Genomic DNA, 19,623 nt, shown 5'->3' with positions numbered 1-19,623 from the left:
TGCAGTAGAGATGCCGGGACCATGAGATGGCTGCTAAGGAAAGCTGCTGTCCCCACATGAAGTTTTCCACGACTGAGTAGCCTGCCTGGAGGGGTGGAATTAGCATTCCAGAGACCTGTCAGTGGTTAGCATTATCAGAATTGTTGGACTTGGAGCTACAGAGTTTGGTGTTTGCCCTGTTTTAAATCATGTATTGCTTGAGTATTTCTTTGCTATGTCCAGTGCCATCTTTTACAGAATGAGTGTTCTCTGCTGTTATGGGTTTTTTGGTATTATGGCTCAGTTCAAAGACCTTGGATTATGGGGATGTATGAACATCATTAGGATTGGTAAAAAATATGGGGTCTTTTAAAAGTTGGATGAATGTATTACATTTCATATCATATATGGTTACCAGTTTATGGGGGCCAGGGGTGGAATGTGGTGGTTTAATTCAGGTGTCCCCTATAAACTTCGGTGTTCTGAATGGTAGGTTCCCAGCTGATGGAGATATGGGAACTAATGCCTCCTGGAGGCAGTGTATTGTTGGGGCGGGCTTATGGGTTTTATAGCCCGTTTCCCCTTGCCAGTGTCTGGCACATTCTCCTGTTGCTATTGTCCGCCTGATGTTGGTAAGGAGGTGATGCTCACTCTCTGCTCATGCCATCATTTTCCTCTGCCATCATGAAGCTTCCCCTCGAGTCTATAAGACAAAATAAACCTTTTTTCCCCACAAGCTGCTATTGGTCAGATAATTTCTGCCAGCAATACGAACCTGACTGTAACAAGTCATGAATTTAACTTAATACTTTATCACAATTGGCTTTATCAGTACTTGTCAATGGCATGAAATAAAATTTAAAAAGATATATGAAGTCTCAGCTATAAAAATAGAATTTATTTAAATTATATACAGATGCATACAGAATACAAAATACATTTACATTCAACTTCTATTTCTCAACTAGAAAGTTATGTATATAGTATGAACAGCTATAAGGAAGTTACCATTTTCTATCTTTGATCTGAAGTATTCCCACAAATGGACTAGTCTTACCATCTTATGCTATGGCATTTACTTCCCCTCCACAAGAAAACTTATCATACCACATATATCTGGCAAGTTTCTTTAGCTTAAAGGACACACAATGCTGCAAAATATTTTCATCATTTTTTAATATCACCAGCAACACTTATTCCATTTATCTAACTTCCCCAATCTTTTCTACATTACTAGTGACCTGGAAATGGAAACCTGGTCATGTTATTGAACTTGATCTTTTCTATTCTCCTGTTGGCAAGCTAAATATATAATAAAATATTGTTTTATTTGCCTTGGAGCAACACATTTTGAATTAAGCCCCATTTCCAGTCTTACAGTCTATGTAAATAAGACACTCATATATGAAAACTGAAATATTGTGTCAATTATTTTCCTACCTTATAATCACTTTAAATAATTTGTTTAATGCTGATTTCAAGTAACTGCCTTAAAATCATATTGGTCTATATAAGCGAACTCATTTACCTCATATTTGTACAACTGCCTCATGGAATAGTAACAAAGCTCTAAGGGAAAGACTGACATCAATGATACAACAAACAATTCTTTCAAATAAACATATGCTCATGCTATGTATTTGCATTTAAGCAATTGTATAGGCTGTAAATGTAGCTCAGTGGGAAAGTCTAGCACGGTATAAGATCCTGGGTTGTATGTAGCAAAGGAAGAAGAAAGAATTGTATCCAGTGGTAATTACAATTCCACCAGGACAACCCTATCTGTCTTATGACTGGATTCCCAGCACCTATCAAAGTGCTTGATACAAAGGTATTTAGTATATAGTATCAAATGCACACATGAATAAATGAAAAAACAATATACACAATTTTGAGCTGGTTTAGAAGCAAATGTGGTCCATTTTATCAGTGGAAATAATTTTACTACACAGTGCTCAATATGCAAATCTTTACAGGAATGGTACTTTTGCAGGTATACCAACAGATAAATGCAGTCTTTTGTTTGATTTTTGCAGTGTTATGAATTAAATTCAGGACTTCATGTCTGCTAAGCACTCTACCACTGAGCTACATCCCTAGCAGCAAGTCTGCAGTTCTGAGGGTAAGTGGCAGGAACACAGCGGTGGTGGTACTGCAGGGGCAGATGTTAAACATAATGAGCCCTCAGGCAGGAGATACTGAACTAACCACAGCCGCGTCCAAGTTCCTGGGGTGCTTTAGATACAGCAATAGGTATACAAAAGCTTCTTAGCCATTGTAATATTCCCACTGCCCTGATAAATGACAGACATGTTGTAGGCAATATCTCTTCTTAAGTCTAACTGGTCAACTTCTATGCCCTAGGAGGAAAAAAAATACATGAATATATTTATATTTCCAATTGTCATGGTAAATAAACTTTTATTTATAAGTCTTAAAACATTATTAAAATTCATATTATACTAGAACTGTAGTACCTTAGACCTATGCTGATTCAACCAATCCTTATAGTAACGGTTTTGTCAAATTCTTAAAAAAGTCTAACCTATAAGGCATAGAAAAAATCTTGCCATTTAGGAGAAAAAAAAATCTTGCCAACCAGACAGAGCAGAACAGATTTCAAATGAATTAAGGATTTAATGGAGGAAGAGAGGTGGGAAGGAGAGAAGGAGGAGGGAGGGGAAGGAAGGGAAGGAAATAGGGGAGAAGAAAGGAGGAAGGAAAAAAGAAAGGAAATAAAAAGTATAGAAAATAAAAATATATACTTGAATAATAGAATCTTGTGAAAGGCCCTTCTATATAAAAGCAGCTGGCATGGTGGTACCTGCCTGTAATCCTAGCATCTGTGTGTGAGGCAGAGGCAGAAAGATCTTGAGTTTGAGACAGGTCTGAGCTACATCTCAGCAAAACCCTAGAAACTATAAGGAAGACGTATTTTCAAATAAAAGTAAAGCCTGTAGTATTGCTAAACAAAGTGTAATGTGTCCTTTGACAGATGAAATGACCAACAAAGGGATCTGAAGAATGTGCTGCTAATTCCTAAGACCCCTTGAGGAATGCAAGAGGAACAATGTAACTTTTCCTGTGTAATCATGTCTCTCTCTCATTTAACAGGATAAAGTGACAAGTTTCACATCAAACATACATCTCTGTAAGCCCAAAGATCCTTTAGTCTACCCGTCATTTAGTAACATCCCTAACATAAGTCTTTTTTTTGTAACACTTAAAAAATTTATTTATTGGCAAGGGGAGAAAAAGAGAGAGAGAGAAAAGGCTCGCCAGGCCTGTAGCCACTGCAAATGAAGCCCAGATGCATGCACCACTTTGTGCATCTGGCTTTACAGGGGTACTGGGGAATCAAACCTGGGTCACACAGGTCATTAGGCTTTTCAGGCAAGCACCTTAAATACTAAGGCATCTCTCTAGACAAGGTAAGCCTTCGTAAAACATATATTTTTTTATTATTAATTATTTGAGAGAGAGAGACAAAGAGACAGAGAATATGGGTGCCAGGGCTTCTTGCCACTGTAGATGCATAAGCCACTTTGTGCATGTGGCTTTAAGTGAGTACTGGGGAATGGAACCTAGGCAGACAAGCTTTGCCAACAAGCACCTTTAACCTGCTAAGTCATCTCCCTAGCCCTGCTGATGCAAGTTTGTTGAAATAGTACTACTGATTTTATATTCTTATCACTCCCCAACTCATTCTTAGGCTTCTTAAACTACTACCTACTATCTTTTAATTTGTTTTTAATCTTGTATGTGTGTGTGCGCACGTGTGCGTGAGAAGGCCTGAGGAAAACCCTGGGTGCCATTCTTCAGGTGCTGCCCACATGTTTTGAGACAGAGCCTCCCACTGGCCTGGAGCTCAGCAACTAGGCAAGGCCTGGCTGGCCAGTGAGCTCCAAGGACCCCCCCGTCTCCAACTCCCTAGCACTGAGTTTACAAGCATGTGCCACCATGCCCAGATTTTTTTAAATCTTTTATATTTATTTATTGGGGGAGGGGAGAAAATGGGCATGCCAGGGCCTCTAGCCACTGTAAACGAACTCCAGATGCATGTGCCACCATGTGTATCTGGCTTACGTGGGATCTGGAGAATCAAACCTGGATCTTTAGGCTTTGCTGGCGAGTGCCTTATCCAATAAGCCAGCTCTCTAGTCCATTTTTTTTAAATCTTAAATTAACTAATTTTTGCATGTGTGGGTGCCTACGGTATGGATGTCTTTGTACGTTTGTATGTGTATGGATTCACATGAGTGCACAAGTGCATGTGCACAGGTATATGTATGTGCACACTGGAGGGCAGGGGTCAACATCAGGTACCTTCCTCAGTCACTTTCCATTTTTAATTTAAATAATTTTTCTTTAAAAATATTTTTATTAAAATATATATATGTATTTATTTATTCATTCATTGGAGAGAAAGACACACACACAGTGAATATGGGCATGCCAGGGCTTCCTGCCACAGTAAATGAACTTCAGACATATGCACCACTTTGTGTATCTGACTTTATGCGTGTACTGGGAAACTGAACCTGGGTCTTCAGGCTTTACATGAACTGCCTTTAGGTGGCAAGCCATCTCTCTGATCCTCCATCTTATTTTTTGAGACAGGGCCTCTCACTGAACCTGAAGTTCACTAATTGAGATAGACTAGCTCGCCAGTAAGCCTAGGCATTGTCCTAGTTCCTCCTCCACAGAGCTGGAAGTGTAGATGGTGCACCCATGCCCATTATGTCCGTGCTGGGATCCAAACTCAGCACTGCGAGCACTTAGCCCACCGAGCCACCTCCTCAGCCCCATCTTGGCTTTCCTGACATGGCTTCAGGGATCAAATCAAGTCTTCATGTTTATTTACATGGCAAGCACTTTACCAACTGAGCTATTTCTCCAGGTGCACCTACCTTCTACACAGAGTGGAAACTGCAGTTGCTACTACTTCTTGTCGAACACAGACAAGTACGGCAGTATTGGAGAACGTGGGTTACAAATGCTGATAAGCAATAAGCACCCTACTTGGTTAAAACAGACAGACTCCCGGAATTGGCTCTCAGTTGACGTGGCCTGTGGAAGCCATCACATTTTGCTGCTCTGGTGACAGAGCAGCCAGGAAGCCCTGACCGCAGTGTGGCAATAGGCAGAAAATGCACTGTCTGGAGAAGTGCCAGCCCTACAACTCAGAATGAAGGAGAGAAGAAATGGAACCTCTGAGATGTGTGTCACACAGACTGTCAGTTGCTTGTAATTGTAAAAGACATAGCCTACTTTTTATAAATGAAGAAAAAAGGATTAAATTTCCCAGTTAAAATATAAAGTGGGATTGGAGAGATGACTTAGCACTTAAGGCACTTGCCTGAGAAGTCTAGGGACCCAGGCTTGATTCCTCAAAACCTATCTAAGGTAGATGTACATGGTGGTACATGTGCCTGGAGTTCATCTGCAATAGCTAAAGGCCCTGTTGTACCCATTCTCTCTCTCACACAAATAAATAAAATTTAAAAATCACTATTTTTAAAAAAGATAAAGTGACCAAATGATATAAATAAGACCCAGCTGGGGGTGGAGAGATGGCTTAGTGGTTAAGCACATGCCTGTGAAGCCTAAAGACCCCGGTTCTAGTCTTGATTCTCCAGGACCCACGTTAGACAGATGCACAAGGGGGCGCATGTGTCTGGAGCTTGTTTGCAGTGGCTGAAGGCCCTGGTGTGTTCATTCCCTCTCTCTATCTGCCTCTTTCTCTCTGTCTGTCACTCTCAAATAAACACAAAAATTAAAAAAAAAAAAAAAAAAAAAGGACCCAGCTGTATGGTGCTGACTTGATGCAGGAACTGACAGAAAAGGCATGGAATAAGGGATTCCATGCAAATGCAATCCTAAAAGAAAGCAGAAGCAGCTACACTTATATCGGGCAAAATGGACTTTATGTCAAAAAGTTAAAAGTGGTTAAGGCGCTTGCCTACAAAGCAGAAGGACCCACCAGGTTCGATTCCCCAGGACCTATGTAAGCCAGGTGCACAAGAGGATACCTGCATCTGGAGTTCATGTGCAGTGGCTGCAGACCCTGGTGCACCGTTCTCTACCTGTTTCTCTCTCTCAAATAAATAAATAAAAGAAAAATAAACCACGCCTTTAATCCCAGCACTTGGAAGGCAGAGGTGGGAGGATGGCAGTGAGTTCAAGGGTAACTAAGACTATATAGTGAATTCTAGGTCAGCCTGGACTACATGAGACCCTACCTCAAAAAAACAAAAACAAAAAAGTAAAATATATGCAAAAGAAAAGAAACACTACTGAGAATAGCCAACAACATCAGTGTCCAGCAACTGTGAATGAAGAACACACGTTATATGCACCTAGTTGATCATTCATCTGCCACACAAACAATGAAGTCCTGTCATTTGCAACAACATGGATATAACTGGAGGTCTTTTAGTGAAATGTCCAGGCACAAAAAGATGCATACTATATTATCTCACTCTAATCTAAAAGCTAGAAAGTAAAAAGTTGACCTCATATAAGCTTGTAAGTAGAATAGGGGACACCAAAGTTTAGGAAAATTAAGGAGGGGGGAAATAGAGAAAAGTTGGTCAGTAAGTACTAATTATATAAGAGAAAAAACTTCTGGTTCTTTATTGCACAGTAGAAGGCCTGCAGATAATAATGTACTGTACATTTCAAAAAGTAAGAAAAGATTCTGAATACTTTCATCACAAAGTAATAAACGTGTAAGGAGGTAGTCTTACCCTAATTTGAATATCACATAGTATATCCTATAACTATGTATAACTTTTGTGTCAATATTTTTGTTGTTGTTGTTTGTTTTTCAAGGTAGGGTCTCACTCTAGCTCAGGCTGACCTGGAAGTCACTATGGAGTCTCAGGGTGGCCTTGGACTCATGGCGATCCTCCTACTTCTGCCTCCCAAGTGCTAGGATTAAAAGTGTGTGCCATGATGCCCAGCTTTTGTGCCAATTCTTTTTGAAAGCCCAAACTGGCGGAAGCCTAGGCCAACTTTCACAACCTCCAATTTTGGGAGTCAACCAAAAAAAATATCAGCAGCAATTTAAAACATCTATAAGATTTACACAACATGTAAAGATTATGAGATAACACATAGTAGTTTTATCAACACAACTACAACTAGTCAAAGTAGAGTGACACGTGGGAGACACGATGAACCGCATGTGCACATGCTCACATGGTTGTTGATCAGGTCAGGAGGTGGGATGTCAACAGGTTTCCTGTTACTGAGCCCAGTTATAGAAGCGCATTAAACTAAGGGGAAAATAGATCTAGAAAAATTTTTGTGTTATTTTTGGAGATATGGTCTAAGTAGACCAAGCTACCCTTGAACATGAGATCCTGCCTTAGCTTCCCAAGTGCTGGGATATAGTCATGTATCACCATGTTTGGTCCCCCAGATAACTGTAATATACAAACATTTTACTGTCTAGACCACAGTACTTAGGTGAATGGATATCTACAGAGGAAATGAAGTGACTCCTCAGTTTATAAAAGTAAATTATACCTCAACAACAATTGGTGGGAGCTCCAAGGCCTTTTGGTAATAGTGGATTGCAAGATGAGTTAGCCCCAGTTGATGAAGGCCACGGCCCAAGTTGTAGAATGATTCCTGGCAAGGTCCACGAATACTGAGGTATCGGTTAAGGAAGGAAAAACCCTACCAAAACAGAGGAAGATAATTCAAAAATATTCTCATTTGCCAACTATATAGGGAATTACTCTATGTACAGGGAATATAAATATTTGTTTTTAAAAAAGAGACAGTCCAGCCCTTAAAAAACAGTATATGTTATACTATCTCCTATTTTAGATATATCAAACATGAATAAATCATAATACAGCAGTGCACAATACTGACAAGGTCTCTGATCCAACCTATTGGAATCTTGAAAGCAGAGGTTGCCCCACTTTGACCAGCATCAGAGCCATCTGGAGAGCTTGGTAGAGAAAGGATGATCGGGCCTCTCCTCAGACCTCCTGAATCAGAATTCACAGAAGTCTTACTTAACAAGCTCCCCAGGCAATTCTGAAATACTCCACCAAGCTTGAGAACCACTATCTTCTCTTAGCACAGGGGTGGGAAATAACCAGAAGAAGGAGGGTGGGAACTACTCTGGGAGAGGGTAACAGCAAGAGCAGCCCAGGGAACCTCAAGGAGACAAATCTTGGCTCCATCCTTATGTCCCTTTAACAAAGTGATCAAATAAAGGAGTTTAAATACTCTTTAGACATGCCTTACTTCTAACAAATTTTCCATGCGCACAGGAGAAAGCAATGAACTCTTTTTAGAAGCAGTTACAACAGTCCATCTTTTCCAGAACAGAGAATGCACGTTAACAAGGCTGGAGGGAATGGGGATGAGAAGCTATTATTTAATATTATTTGATGAGTAGGGTTTCTGTTTAGATTAATGGACAGGTTCTGGAAATATATAGTTGTGATGGCTGTATAATACAGAATGTATTTAATGTGACTGCACCAAATATTTCAATGATTAACATGGTAAATCTTATGCTATGATTAAAAAAAAGATCTCTGATTTTTTTGGAATTTACATTCTGATTTTTGTGTGTGTTTTGTTTTGTTTTCAACAGTCTTACTGTGTAGCCCAGGGTGCCTTGAACCTGAGCTCACTTGCCCCAACCTTCCCAATACTGGGGCTGCATGCAACATCACCACATATGGCTGAGTTTATATTCATGTTAGAGAAGACAAGCTACATTTAAAAAGCAAACAACAAAAACATAGTTTTCAATTGTTATGAGAACTAAGAGAATTTTTTTTTTTTTTTTTGCAGTACCGGACATTAAACACAGGCCCTTGTACATGTTAGGCCAGTGCTTTACCCAAAAGGAAATTGCAAAAGAATAATTTATAGGTGATGGCATAAAAACACTGACTGGGCTGGAGAGATGGCTTAGCAGTTAAGGCACTTGTTTGCAAAGCCGAAGGACCCAAGTTTGATTCCCTAGGACACACATAAGCCAGATGCACAAGGTGACACATGCATCTGGAGTCTGTCTGCAATAGCTAGAGGCCCTGGCGTGCCCATTCTCTCTCTCTCTCTCCATCTGCCTTTCTCTCTCTCTCAAATAAATAAATAATATTTTTAAAACACTCTGACTTATCATATATTATCACAAGTGAATATAAGTATAAATTAATTTAAATTAATCTTTAGAACCTAAGATAGAAATCCTTATTACACTCAGTAAATAAGCCTTAAACTTGAACATAAAATATGCTGAGTATTGAATATTCCCAACACAGTTACCAAGCAGGTGTTACTTCTGATACAGGATTTTTTTTTAAGCAATAGTAAATGTATTTATTTTCAAATCACATAAAAAGTAAATAGGAATCCAAGTGAACTACCTGCACTGTGAGAGCGTGTCTCTTCAGCACATACTTCTGAGACGCCATGTGGATAAAGGTCAGGCCAATGCAGAGGTTATAGAGTGGCTCATTGGGACAGGCACGAAAGGCTTGCACATACTGTCCTGGAAAGTGAGCAGTGGCATCAGAAGATGTGACAAGAACAGAGTTCCTGATTTCCTCATCACTTATTCAAATGTTTTAAACCCAGATATTATTGGTTTTGATATATACAGATACACATCAATTTTAACTTTACAGCAATAATAACACAATTAGACATTTCCCTGTAAGTGCATCTTGATCATGAAGAATAACTAAAACAGCTTTCAGGCACCACTAAACATTCCCATATAGAGTAATACTTTTAAATAACTTACCAATGTGACCATAAACCTATTTTACTAAACTTATTTTAAAAGCAAAATGAAAATTTGCCTTTTGAAGAATTTTATTATAAGATAACTAGTCTGTTTTATAAATTCAGATGTGATGGATCACGAAGATGAAAAAAGACTGTATGTATAGTTTTTCAATATATTCAACAGAGCAACTACTTTATTTTTTCTAAGAAAAGCTAAATATATAAAAATAATCTGTGATTTTATGAATTCTATATATTTCATATATATAATTATATCAAATGAAAACAAATTTTTCACATAAAGGAGTAATATATGATTTGCTATCAACAGGAAAGAAAATTTATTCCTCCCAGCTTTCATTGTAGGCACAATGACACCACAGGGCCTCTTTAGTAGAAAAGATGACAGACTACCATTTGGATTTTTCTATTTGTACTTTCTATATAAGTAAGCAATACAGAAAAATAAAACCAAACCTTAACTTCATATTTTCAAATATTTAACACTTCCAAAAAGAGCATACATAGTAAGTTTTTAATATCTGATGTTTGAGTTTCTATCGAAACATACTTTACAAAGACATCAGCTATACAAACATAAACATGAAAGTAGTCAATGGCCAAAATAATAGTTATTCAAATATGGCCATGCTAACTTTCAAGCTACTAATTAACTGTTCAAAATAATGTATTAGGTAGATTCAATTAGTTTCTGCTTTTAAAAGATAAACTGAGCAGAGAGAGAAGAATAACTTGCTGTGGGAAATGCTCTCTGAACCTTGGCAGTTCTGCTCCAGAGGCCAGGCTCTTGACCACTACACTAATAGTCATGTGCCAGGACACTTACCAAGTGCATGTTTGAAGCTACCAGATACAAATGCATTGTGTCCATTTAAAACACACAGGGCATGATTATCTGGGTTTTTCAGCATTAGACGGAGACAGAAGCGATGATGTCGTACATCTTGGGAGTGCATAGTAACTTGATTGAAAATATTCCAGAGCTGGGGTTTATTGACATTTTCCATTACCATTACCCTAAAATTTCAAAAGTGTGTAAAAAGGAAATGACACAAACATAAATTTCTTGATTCCTAAGAAATGAGACCATTTAGTATTACCCTTTCAACAATGAAAAGCATCATCCCCAAACAAAGATAAGCAGACTGCTTCAATCTACTTAAGGAAAATAAATCTCTTACACAATGAAAGATTTTCCCCAGAAAATTATGCTTAATTAGCATTCCTACATCTTGTTTCTTCAAAATATCTTTTAAAACAAACAAAAAAAATCCCACATCAAATGGTTTGCTTCACTTGTCTCCCTGCCCACAACAGCTACAGAGCAGTAAGCAGTGACAAACTCAGTGTGCCATGATGATGCTCTTTTATAAATGGGATTCTGAAGCACAAGAGCATAAAGTCACATGACCAGTGTCAGTGTGAGGATTAGACCCCAAGAAATCTAGCTCTAGTGTCCATGCTGTGACAGAATTTCTGAAAATCACCAAGGAGCTAAAGTAATAAGCAATAGGAGAGCTAAGCATGAAACAGTTTGTTAATTCTTGAGAATGAGAGCCTAAGACAAAGTAAATGCACACATGCTATTAAAGAATATTTAAAAATTATTGTAGTCACCTGATATAATCATATGCTTTTCTGAAATTTTTGTCCAGAATTGCAGCAGACAGACCAAAGTATTCTAGTTCTTTGCGTTTCTGTCTGTCATCATAAAATGAAAAATATTCCAGTGAAGAATCTACAAGCAATTCAGCTTCTTGGAATCGGGAAAGTTCACATAAGGAGTATATGGCCTTCAAAAGAAGGTTCCACCAGTCCTCTTTTGGCAAGACACTTGTGAGGACAGCAAATATTGCTAAAATGAAACCAAGAAAACCAGTTAGAGCAGTATTAATTCCAGAAACAGCAGTACTGAAAGAAACTCACACGACAGAGATAATAGCTGCCTGATTATGCTGCTTCAATACTGTGTCTTTCTGCCTCTACTGTTTACCAATCCAACATTCCAGTGGGTTCTCACTCTGAGTTGTTCCCCATTTGCTTTCTCAGTGCTAGCCTGGATCCATGCTCCTCAGGAAAGAACAAGTGTCCTGTTTGGTCCATGATGTGCCCACACAGAGGACTCTGCACACACAAGGCATGTCAACATCTGCCTAGCAAATGATTTCAAATCCATACTTCAAGATTCAGGTTGTGTTCATCTTTCTCTAATCTAAATTTCTTCTGCCTTAAAATCTCTTTTCCTTTAGCAATGTTTCTTTTTTCATTTCTCTTTTATAACACTGAAAAATAGCATACCAAATCCAGCCTTTAATCCCAGTACTTGGGAGGCAGAGATGGGAGGATCACATAAGTTTGAAGCCAACCTGAGACTACACAGTGAATTTCATATCAGCCTGGGCTAGAGAGAGAACCTACCTCGAAAAAACAACAAAACAAAAAATCATACCAGATATGGGTAGCATACAGCTGTAATGACAGCATTAAAGAAGCAGGAAGATTACCAAGAGTTCAGGACAGCCTGGGCTACAGAGCAAGTTCAAAGTAAACCTGAACAACTTAGTAAGACCCTATCTCAGGAAAAAAGAAAAGAAGAAAGGAAATGGGAGTTGGTTGCTCAAGCCTTTAATCCCACCACTCAGAAAGCTGAATTAGGACAACCATGAGTTTAATCCCCACCACATACATAAAAAAATTAATAACAACAATAATATTTTTGATTCAGTAATTATTATTCTGAGATCTATCCTAGACAATCAAAATGTGGACAAATCTACATATATGAACATGCTAACATTATAAAATTTTTGAAAATTATGTATTAAAAATAACTGATGTAATAAATTACATAGCATATGCAATGGAACAGTGCAGTCTTTAAATATAGCTATGCAGAGAACAGAGCAATGAAAGAAAAGTTCTGAGAAACTACTGAGGGAAAATATCATAGTACAAAGCTACAAGTGGGCTAAGAATGTAGCTCAGTGGTGCATCTGCCTAGCAGGTGCCATGCCCTAGTTTCAATCTCCAACAACAGAGTTGCATGCAACGAGACCTAGCACAGACATCTAATGTAATGCAATCTACTCCATGACGAAGCTAACAACAAAATTCTATAAATCCACGGGGAAAAAAAAGACCTGAAAAGAGGAAGGAAAATAGATGTCTTCTAAAAAAATTATTTATTTATTTATTTATTTATTTGCAAGCAGAGACAGACAGAAGACAGAGACAATGGCCATGCCTGCTCCTCTAGCTACTGCAAACGGACGCCAGATGCATGTGCCACTTGGTGCATCTGGCTTTACATGGGTACTAGAGAATAGAACTTGGATTTTTAGGCTTTGCAGGTAAGTGCCTTAACCACTAAGCCATCTCTCTGGCCCATGGTTAGGTCTTATATAGAGAAAAATAAGGGAACATGGTCCAAAATACATGCCACAGAGGTAGAAGCTGTTAGGATAAACCCAGAAGCAAAGAACTGGAGAGATGCAGGGTTGAGCCTTTTAAAGACACATCGGAAGCAGCTGAGTCCTCCCAGCATTCCTGACTCCACTACTGGTAATGACAGTTTGATAAATGTTTGTTGCACTAACTCACAGTGAAATAATTTTCTGCCAGACTGAATCTCCAGTTAGCCTACTCAGTTCCAATGTTCTGTCTCTGAAACAATCTAATGCTTTTATGTAAAAATAGATGCCTTTTAAAATCCTGGGAATGGCCAGGAGTGGTGGCGCTTACCATTAGCCCCAGCACTTGGGAGGCAGAGGTAGAAGGATTGCCATGAGTTTGAGGCCACCCTGAGACTACATGGTAAATTCCAGGTCAGTCTGGATTAGAATGAGACCTTACCTTGAAAAATAAAAAATTAAAAAAAAAAAAAGGGCTGGAGAGACAGCTTAGCAGTTAAGCACCTGCCTGTGAAGCCTAAGGACCCTGGTTCGAGGCTCAATTCCCCAGGACCCACGTTAGCCAGATGCACAAGGGGGCACACGCGTCTGGAGTTCATTAGCAAGTGGCTAGAGGCCCTGGTGCGTCCATTCTCACTCTCACTCTCTTTTTCTCTGTCTGTCGCTCTCAAATAAATAAAAATAAACCAAAAAAAAGTCAAAAAAATAAAAGTCCTAGGACTTGAGAGTGGGTCAAAGCCACTTATTTTCAAAGAGTTTCTATGACTATTCCACTTGTCAAAAGTGAATTGAACAGAACAAAGTATGTACAATTGAACTGACTGAGAAAATAATCTATACTATCATCTAATAAATTTTTTCTCTTCTTAAAGGTCAAATTAAGTTTTGTTTTTGAGAGAAAGATTCAAGCACATTTTCCTTTTAATTTTTTAAAATATTTACATTTAGCCTTTTAACATTATTAAGTGAGTTTATCAAGCTTGAGAGATTTTGATAGAAAAGTTCATTTTAACGCCGGGCGTGGTGGTGCACGCCTTTAATCCCAGCACTTGGGAGGCAGAGGTAGAAGGATCACCAAGAGTTCGAGGCCACCCTGAGACTACAGAGCGAATTCCAGGTCAGCCTGAATTAGAGTGAGACCCTACCTCGAAAAACAAAAAAAAAAAAAAAAAGTAAAGTTCATTTTACATGAAAATTTTCAATTATATTTCTGTCAAATATTGTTTACAATTCAAGTTTTTACATGACAAACTAAGCAATTACCTTTTGCATCATAATTTGCTGTCTCTTGGTCATTGTTGTCGGATATTTTGTCCCTTGATACTTTAATAAGGTAGAGGTGCCTCTCCCCAGATTTGGAGCTGGATATCAAGCAAACCTGGGCTCTATTCATAGCTACCTGAATAAAAGATGAAGCTTTACACTCAGTAACTGATTAAGGAAAACTGGTGACCGATAAGTAGCACAAATCAGACTGAAAGCTCCTCTAGCAAGGAAAGAGGTCAAGTGAAGAAGAAAATAATAATAGTAATAATAAACCTCTAAAAGTAGAATGAGTTTTTTCATACCAAAGGAATTTTGAGTCACTCCACACATTAAAAAACTACCCAATACTAGCTATCTCCTTGCAAAAAAAAACATAGATGCAAATAGTAAATCAGATTTGAACATTTCTGTTTGTTTTTTGGGTTTTTTTTTTTTTTTTTTTGGTAGGGTCTTACTCTAGCTCAGGCTGACCTGAAATTCTCCATGTAGTCTCAGGGTGGCCTTGAACTCATGGTGATCCTCCTACCTCTGCCTCCCAACTACTGGAATTAAAGGCATGAACCACCATGCCTGGCTGATCTGAACCATTCTGACCCATTCTACTGTCTATAGAGTCAATCACTGGGAATAAAATAGTTCATATTTCAAAGTAACTAGGTAAGATATTTCACTTACTTTACAACCAAATTATATTATCATCCACAACATCCCATTTTAAGGGCTCAGTATATAGCTCTACACTGGAGTTAACTGTCAGGCTGGCATGTGGAAGGCCCTGGGTTCAAACACCAGCGCTACAAGAGAATTTCCAATTATATAACACTAATTTCCAAGCCTTTTTCTTTAAGCTGGCCCTTTCCTGTAAAGATCAGAATGTTAAAGTAAAGAGCAGTCACCCGCACCTTCAAAAGCATGGCCAGCATGGTCAGTAAGGTATCCACGTATCCATACATTTTGCCTTGTGAAAACAACAGAGTTGAACGATGAAGCAACAACTTCAGTTCCTAAGTAAAGAAGCACACAATAATGAGTGTAGTAAGACTCATTTGCTATAAACTATCTTATATACCTAAAAAAAATTTGTTTTAGAAACCAAACCCTAAGAACATTTGCTTTATGAACTTTCATAATAATTAAAATCTAATATTTTAGAAACTATACTTTATATCTAATAAAAATTGGCTAAAATGTAATGCTTTTCAATAACACTACAATAGCCGGGCATGGTGGCGCACACCCTTAATCCTCGCACTTGGGAAGCAGAAATAGGAGGATCGCTGTGACTTCATGAGTTCCAGGTCAACCTGAGCCAGAGTGAGACCCTAAACCAAAAAAAAAAAAAAAAACCAGAAAAAAACACTACAATAGGGCTGGCAAGAATGTTAAGTAGTTAAGGCACTTGCCTGAGAAGCCAAAGGACCCAGGTTCAATTCCCTAGTACCTATGCAAGTCATACAGATGCACAAGGTGACACATGTGTCTGGAGTTCATTTACAGTGGCTAGAGGCCCTGGCACATCCATTCCTTCTCCTTCTATCTGACTCTTTCTCTTTCTCTCTCAAATAAATAAATAAAATATTAGAAAATACTACAAAGAAAACTTTGGTGAGGATACAATAGAGTGAAATTGTGAAGGGGAAAGTGGTGAGGAAGGAATTACCACAATTTATTGTCTGTAATTATGGAAGTTGTCAATAAAAAAAAAATGGCCACAAGCTGAAGAGAATGTTGTAAAGCTGTCTGAGCTAAGGAGAGAAACATAACCCACTCGGGAAATGTCCATGTTACACAGCCTACCTGCTGGGCAGCATTTGCATCTTGTGCTAATGTGTCTGGGTCATACATTGGTTCCAGAGCTTCCAGAGCTTTCTCGGGGCGGCCCAGCTGCTGCTGAAGGATAGAGAGTGCAATTCTTGCATCCAGATGGAGTGGTGCCAGATCAACAACTTTGCCATAGCTTTCAGCAGCACGTTCCATATAGCCCAAGGCCTTTAAACATTCTAAGAAGAGGGTAAAGTAAAATATTACTTGAATTGTTAAGTTATAAACTGGACAAAATAATACTTCCTTTTCAAATTTAATTAATTTTACTTTTTAAAACAGCCTCTGCAAGAATATAATCAGTGTATGCATTCAATTTGGTGACTTGTTTTATTTAATTAGTACTGTTTTAAGGATGTTCTCATGTTTTTACTGGCATTTTAACTGGCCATATAAAAATCAAATTGATTCATCATACTGTCTTTTAGGATGTTTCTGAATTCTTACTTTAGTAATACCACAGTATGTATCTTCATGTATATAAGGAGCCCAGTTGATTCCACTGATGTGTTTATCATGTATGGCAGTGATTTTAAAAACTTCATTGCAGGGCTGGAGAAATAGCTTAGTAATTAAGACACTTGCCTGCAAAGCCTGACAGTCTAGATTCAATTCCCCCAGTACCTCCATGCGTCTGGAGTTCAATTGCAGTGGCTGCAACCCCTGGGTGCCAATTCTCTGTCTCTCCCTCTCTCTCACACACACACATTAAAAAAAAGCCGGGTATGGTGGCACATGCCTTTAATCCCAACACTCGGTAGGTAGAAGTAGAAGGATCACCATGAGTTCAAGGCCACTCTGAGACTACACAGTGAATCCCAGGTCAGCCTGGGCTAGACTAAAACCCTACCTTGAAAAACCAAAAAAAAAGCCTTTTGATTACCCCAGTACCCTCGTAAAGCCAGATGTACAAAGTGGTGCAAACATCTGGAGTTCATTACAGTGGCAAGAGGCCCTGGCATGCTTCCCCCGCCCTCCCCAGTGTGCAAATAAATGATAAAATTAAAAAAATTTTTGATATCTCCATTTCCTCCCCTCTACATGTATATGTGAGTATAGAGTGCACGTGTGTGTTTGTGTTTATGTGTGTGAGAGCACACAAGTACACATGGCTGTGTGTGTGTAAAGACCAGAGGTCATTATCACATGTCTTTCTCCACCTTATTCATTGAGATAAGGTCTCTTGCTGAATTTAGAGCTCACTGCTTTGGCTAAATTACCTAGCCAGTGAGCCCAAAGGATTCCCTTTCTCTGGCTCCCCAGCACTGGGATTATAGATGTGCAAACATGCCTGGCATTTTACATGGGTTCTGGGGATCTGAACTCAAGTCCTCACCCTGACTTGATGTTATGTGCTCATTGCTAGGACAAAATATATGACTAGAAGCAACATAAGGAAGGAAGGGGTTCACTTGGTTACAGGTTCAGGGGATACTTTCTGCCATAGAGATGGGAGCAATTTCATGGAGCAGAACTGGTTATTATATTTTGCCAGGAAATTGAGAAACAAGAAGGGGGGGCAGACTATAAAACCTTAAGCCCGGGGATGGAGAGATGGTTTATTGGTTAAGGTGCAACCTACAAAGCCTAAGGACTCATGTTTGATTCTCCAGGTCCTACATAAGCCAGACGCACAGTAATGGAAGTGCGCAGTCACGCATGCACACAAGGGGGTGCGTGCATCTGGAGTTCAACTGCACTGGCTGGAGTCCCTGGGTGCCAATTCTCTTTCTCTCTCTCTCTCTCTCTTTCTCTCTCTCTCTCTCTCTCTCTCACACACACACACACACATCAAAAAAAAAGCCAGGTGTGTGGCACACACCTTTAATCCCAGCACTCGGGAGGCAGAGCTAGGAGGATCGCCGAGTGTCGAGCTACAATGAGACTCCATAGTGAATTCCAGGTCAGCCTGGGCTAGAGTGAAACCCTACCTTGAAAAACCAAAAAGAAAAAAAGGCCAGTTCTGTTGGGCTGGCCTCAAAAAGAAAAAGAAACGCGAACAACAAACATTCACACAATAACCCACTTTCTCCGACAAGGCTCCACCTCCTAAAAGTTTCACAACCTTCCCAAAGAGCACCACTAGTTGGGGGCTAAGTGGTCAAACACATGAGCCTATGGGGGACATTTTACATTTAAGCCACAACTTCCAGCAAGTGCTTTACCCGGAGTCATCTCCTCAGCCCAAATGCCTATATATATGTATTTTTTAATGAAGATGAAAACTACAAAATCAGTTGGACAAGAAGTAAAAACTTGTGTAATAGTAGCACACAGTCTCGTAGTGTAACCAACAATATATTATCCAGCTAGATATGAGGCCTGCTCGGTGGGAGAGAGCACATATATGGTTCCAAGTCAGAATCCCATGGACAGGAAGTTTCTAGACTTCAGAGAGAAGCCCCCACTGCTCTCTGGATGAGTGGGCTTACACACCAAAAAGCCTCTCAAATAGCTATGCATAGTCCCTTTAATCTAAGCTGCTCTCACTCTGGGTTAGAGAATTTGTTTCATTTCACAGATGACAGAAAACTGAGGTCTACGATCCATCAAAATGACAAGAAAAGATAATGCCTACCATAAGAACTGCCACCTCTACCACATCTGACAGGGCCAGGAGAAATTGTAGAGGAAGTGGCAACAGGAGTACTGATCTCACTACTGCCTGACAGCCAACTCCAAGGCAAAGGTGACAGAGACTATGATCAATCAAAACCCATCAAAGCAACTATCCAGAGACTACAGAGAATTCAACACCAAATCACACTGCTAATAGGCCTCTCATCGCTCAGGGAACATTGCAGGAGCAGAAAGACTGTGGATAAGAATTCTCTGAAGCATGTTCCACCTCCTTCTCCACAGAGACTGAGACCTTCATAACCCCACAATAAATACCAATAACCTCACCAGGGTGTGGCCCCAAGAATACAAGAATAGGGATGAGGGGAAAAAAGAATATAACCTTTTATAAAATAAAATTTTTAAAAAATACCTTCAATAAACTACCGTAAAATCAAAAATACTTGTACTATGGTTCTAATGTTTTATAATTACTGACATATTGGGAAAGCAAGTTCTTACCTGCTTGTATGATTAAAACTTTTCCTTTCCAAAACAAAAATATTACCTGCATGCCGTAGCCAAACAACTGCAAGGTTGTATCTTTCAGAGCAAACTAGTGCACTGAGGAGGGGCAGTGCAGAATTGTATTCACCAATATCCAGGAAAGCTTCAGCAACATCTAGATAGAGGTCTCCCATATCTTCAGGATTCTGTTCTACCAGCGTTGTCAAGAGAGGCTAGAGCAAAGAGAACTTAAAGTCAAGCATTCATTACAAACCTGTGTGTCCATATCAGT

The 19,623-nt window shown here is 39.2% G+C and overlaps 1 protein-coding gene across 1 annotated transcript in view; it reads right to left on the bottom strand.

The window, feature by feature from the left end:
• Nucleotides 1-857: 857 nt before the first annotated feature.
• Nucleotides 858-19,623, bottom strand: part of Gtf3c3 (general transcription factor IIIC subunit 3) — a 35,757-nt gene continuing 16,991 nt past the window's right edge. Inside the window, exons 10-18 of the mRNA XM_045147627.1 lie at nucleotides 19,393-19,564; nucleotides 16,242-16,444; nucleotides 15,347-15,448; nucleotides 14,442-14,577; nucleotides 11,386-11,623; nucleotides 10,595-10,785; nucleotides 9,384-9,508; nucleotides 7,513-7,665; nucleotides 858-2,339 (exon numbers count right to left, since the gene is read on the bottom strand). Of these exons, the coding sequence (XP_045003562.1) occupies nucleotides 2,217-2,339; nucleotides 7,513-7,665; nucleotides 9,384-9,508; nucleotides 10,595-10,785; nucleotides 11,386-11,623; nucleotides 14,442-14,577; nucleotides 15,347-15,448; nucleotides 16,242-16,444; nucleotides 19,393-19,564 (1,443 nt within the window). The 3' untranslated portion in view covers nucleotides 858-2,216. The remainder of the gene's footprint in view (nucleotides 2,340-7,512; nucleotides 7,666-9,383; nucleotides 9,509-10,594; nucleotides 10,786-11,385; nucleotides 11,624-14,441; nucleotides 14,578-15,346; nucleotides 15,449-16,241; nucleotides 16,445-19,392; nucleotides 19,565-19,623) is intronic.

This window comes from Jaculus jaculus, chromosome 4, assembly GCF_020740685.1.
Source record: "Jaculus jaculus isolate mJacJac1 chromosome 4, mJacJac1.mat.Y.cur, whole genome shotgun sequence".
NCBI classification, from domain to species: Eukaryota; Metazoa; Chordata; class Mammalia; order Rodentia; family Dipodidae; genus Jaculus; species Jaculus jaculus.
The sequence above is the reverse complement of the archived record's forward strand: the minus strand, read 5'-3'. Positions and strand labels throughout refer to the sequence as shown.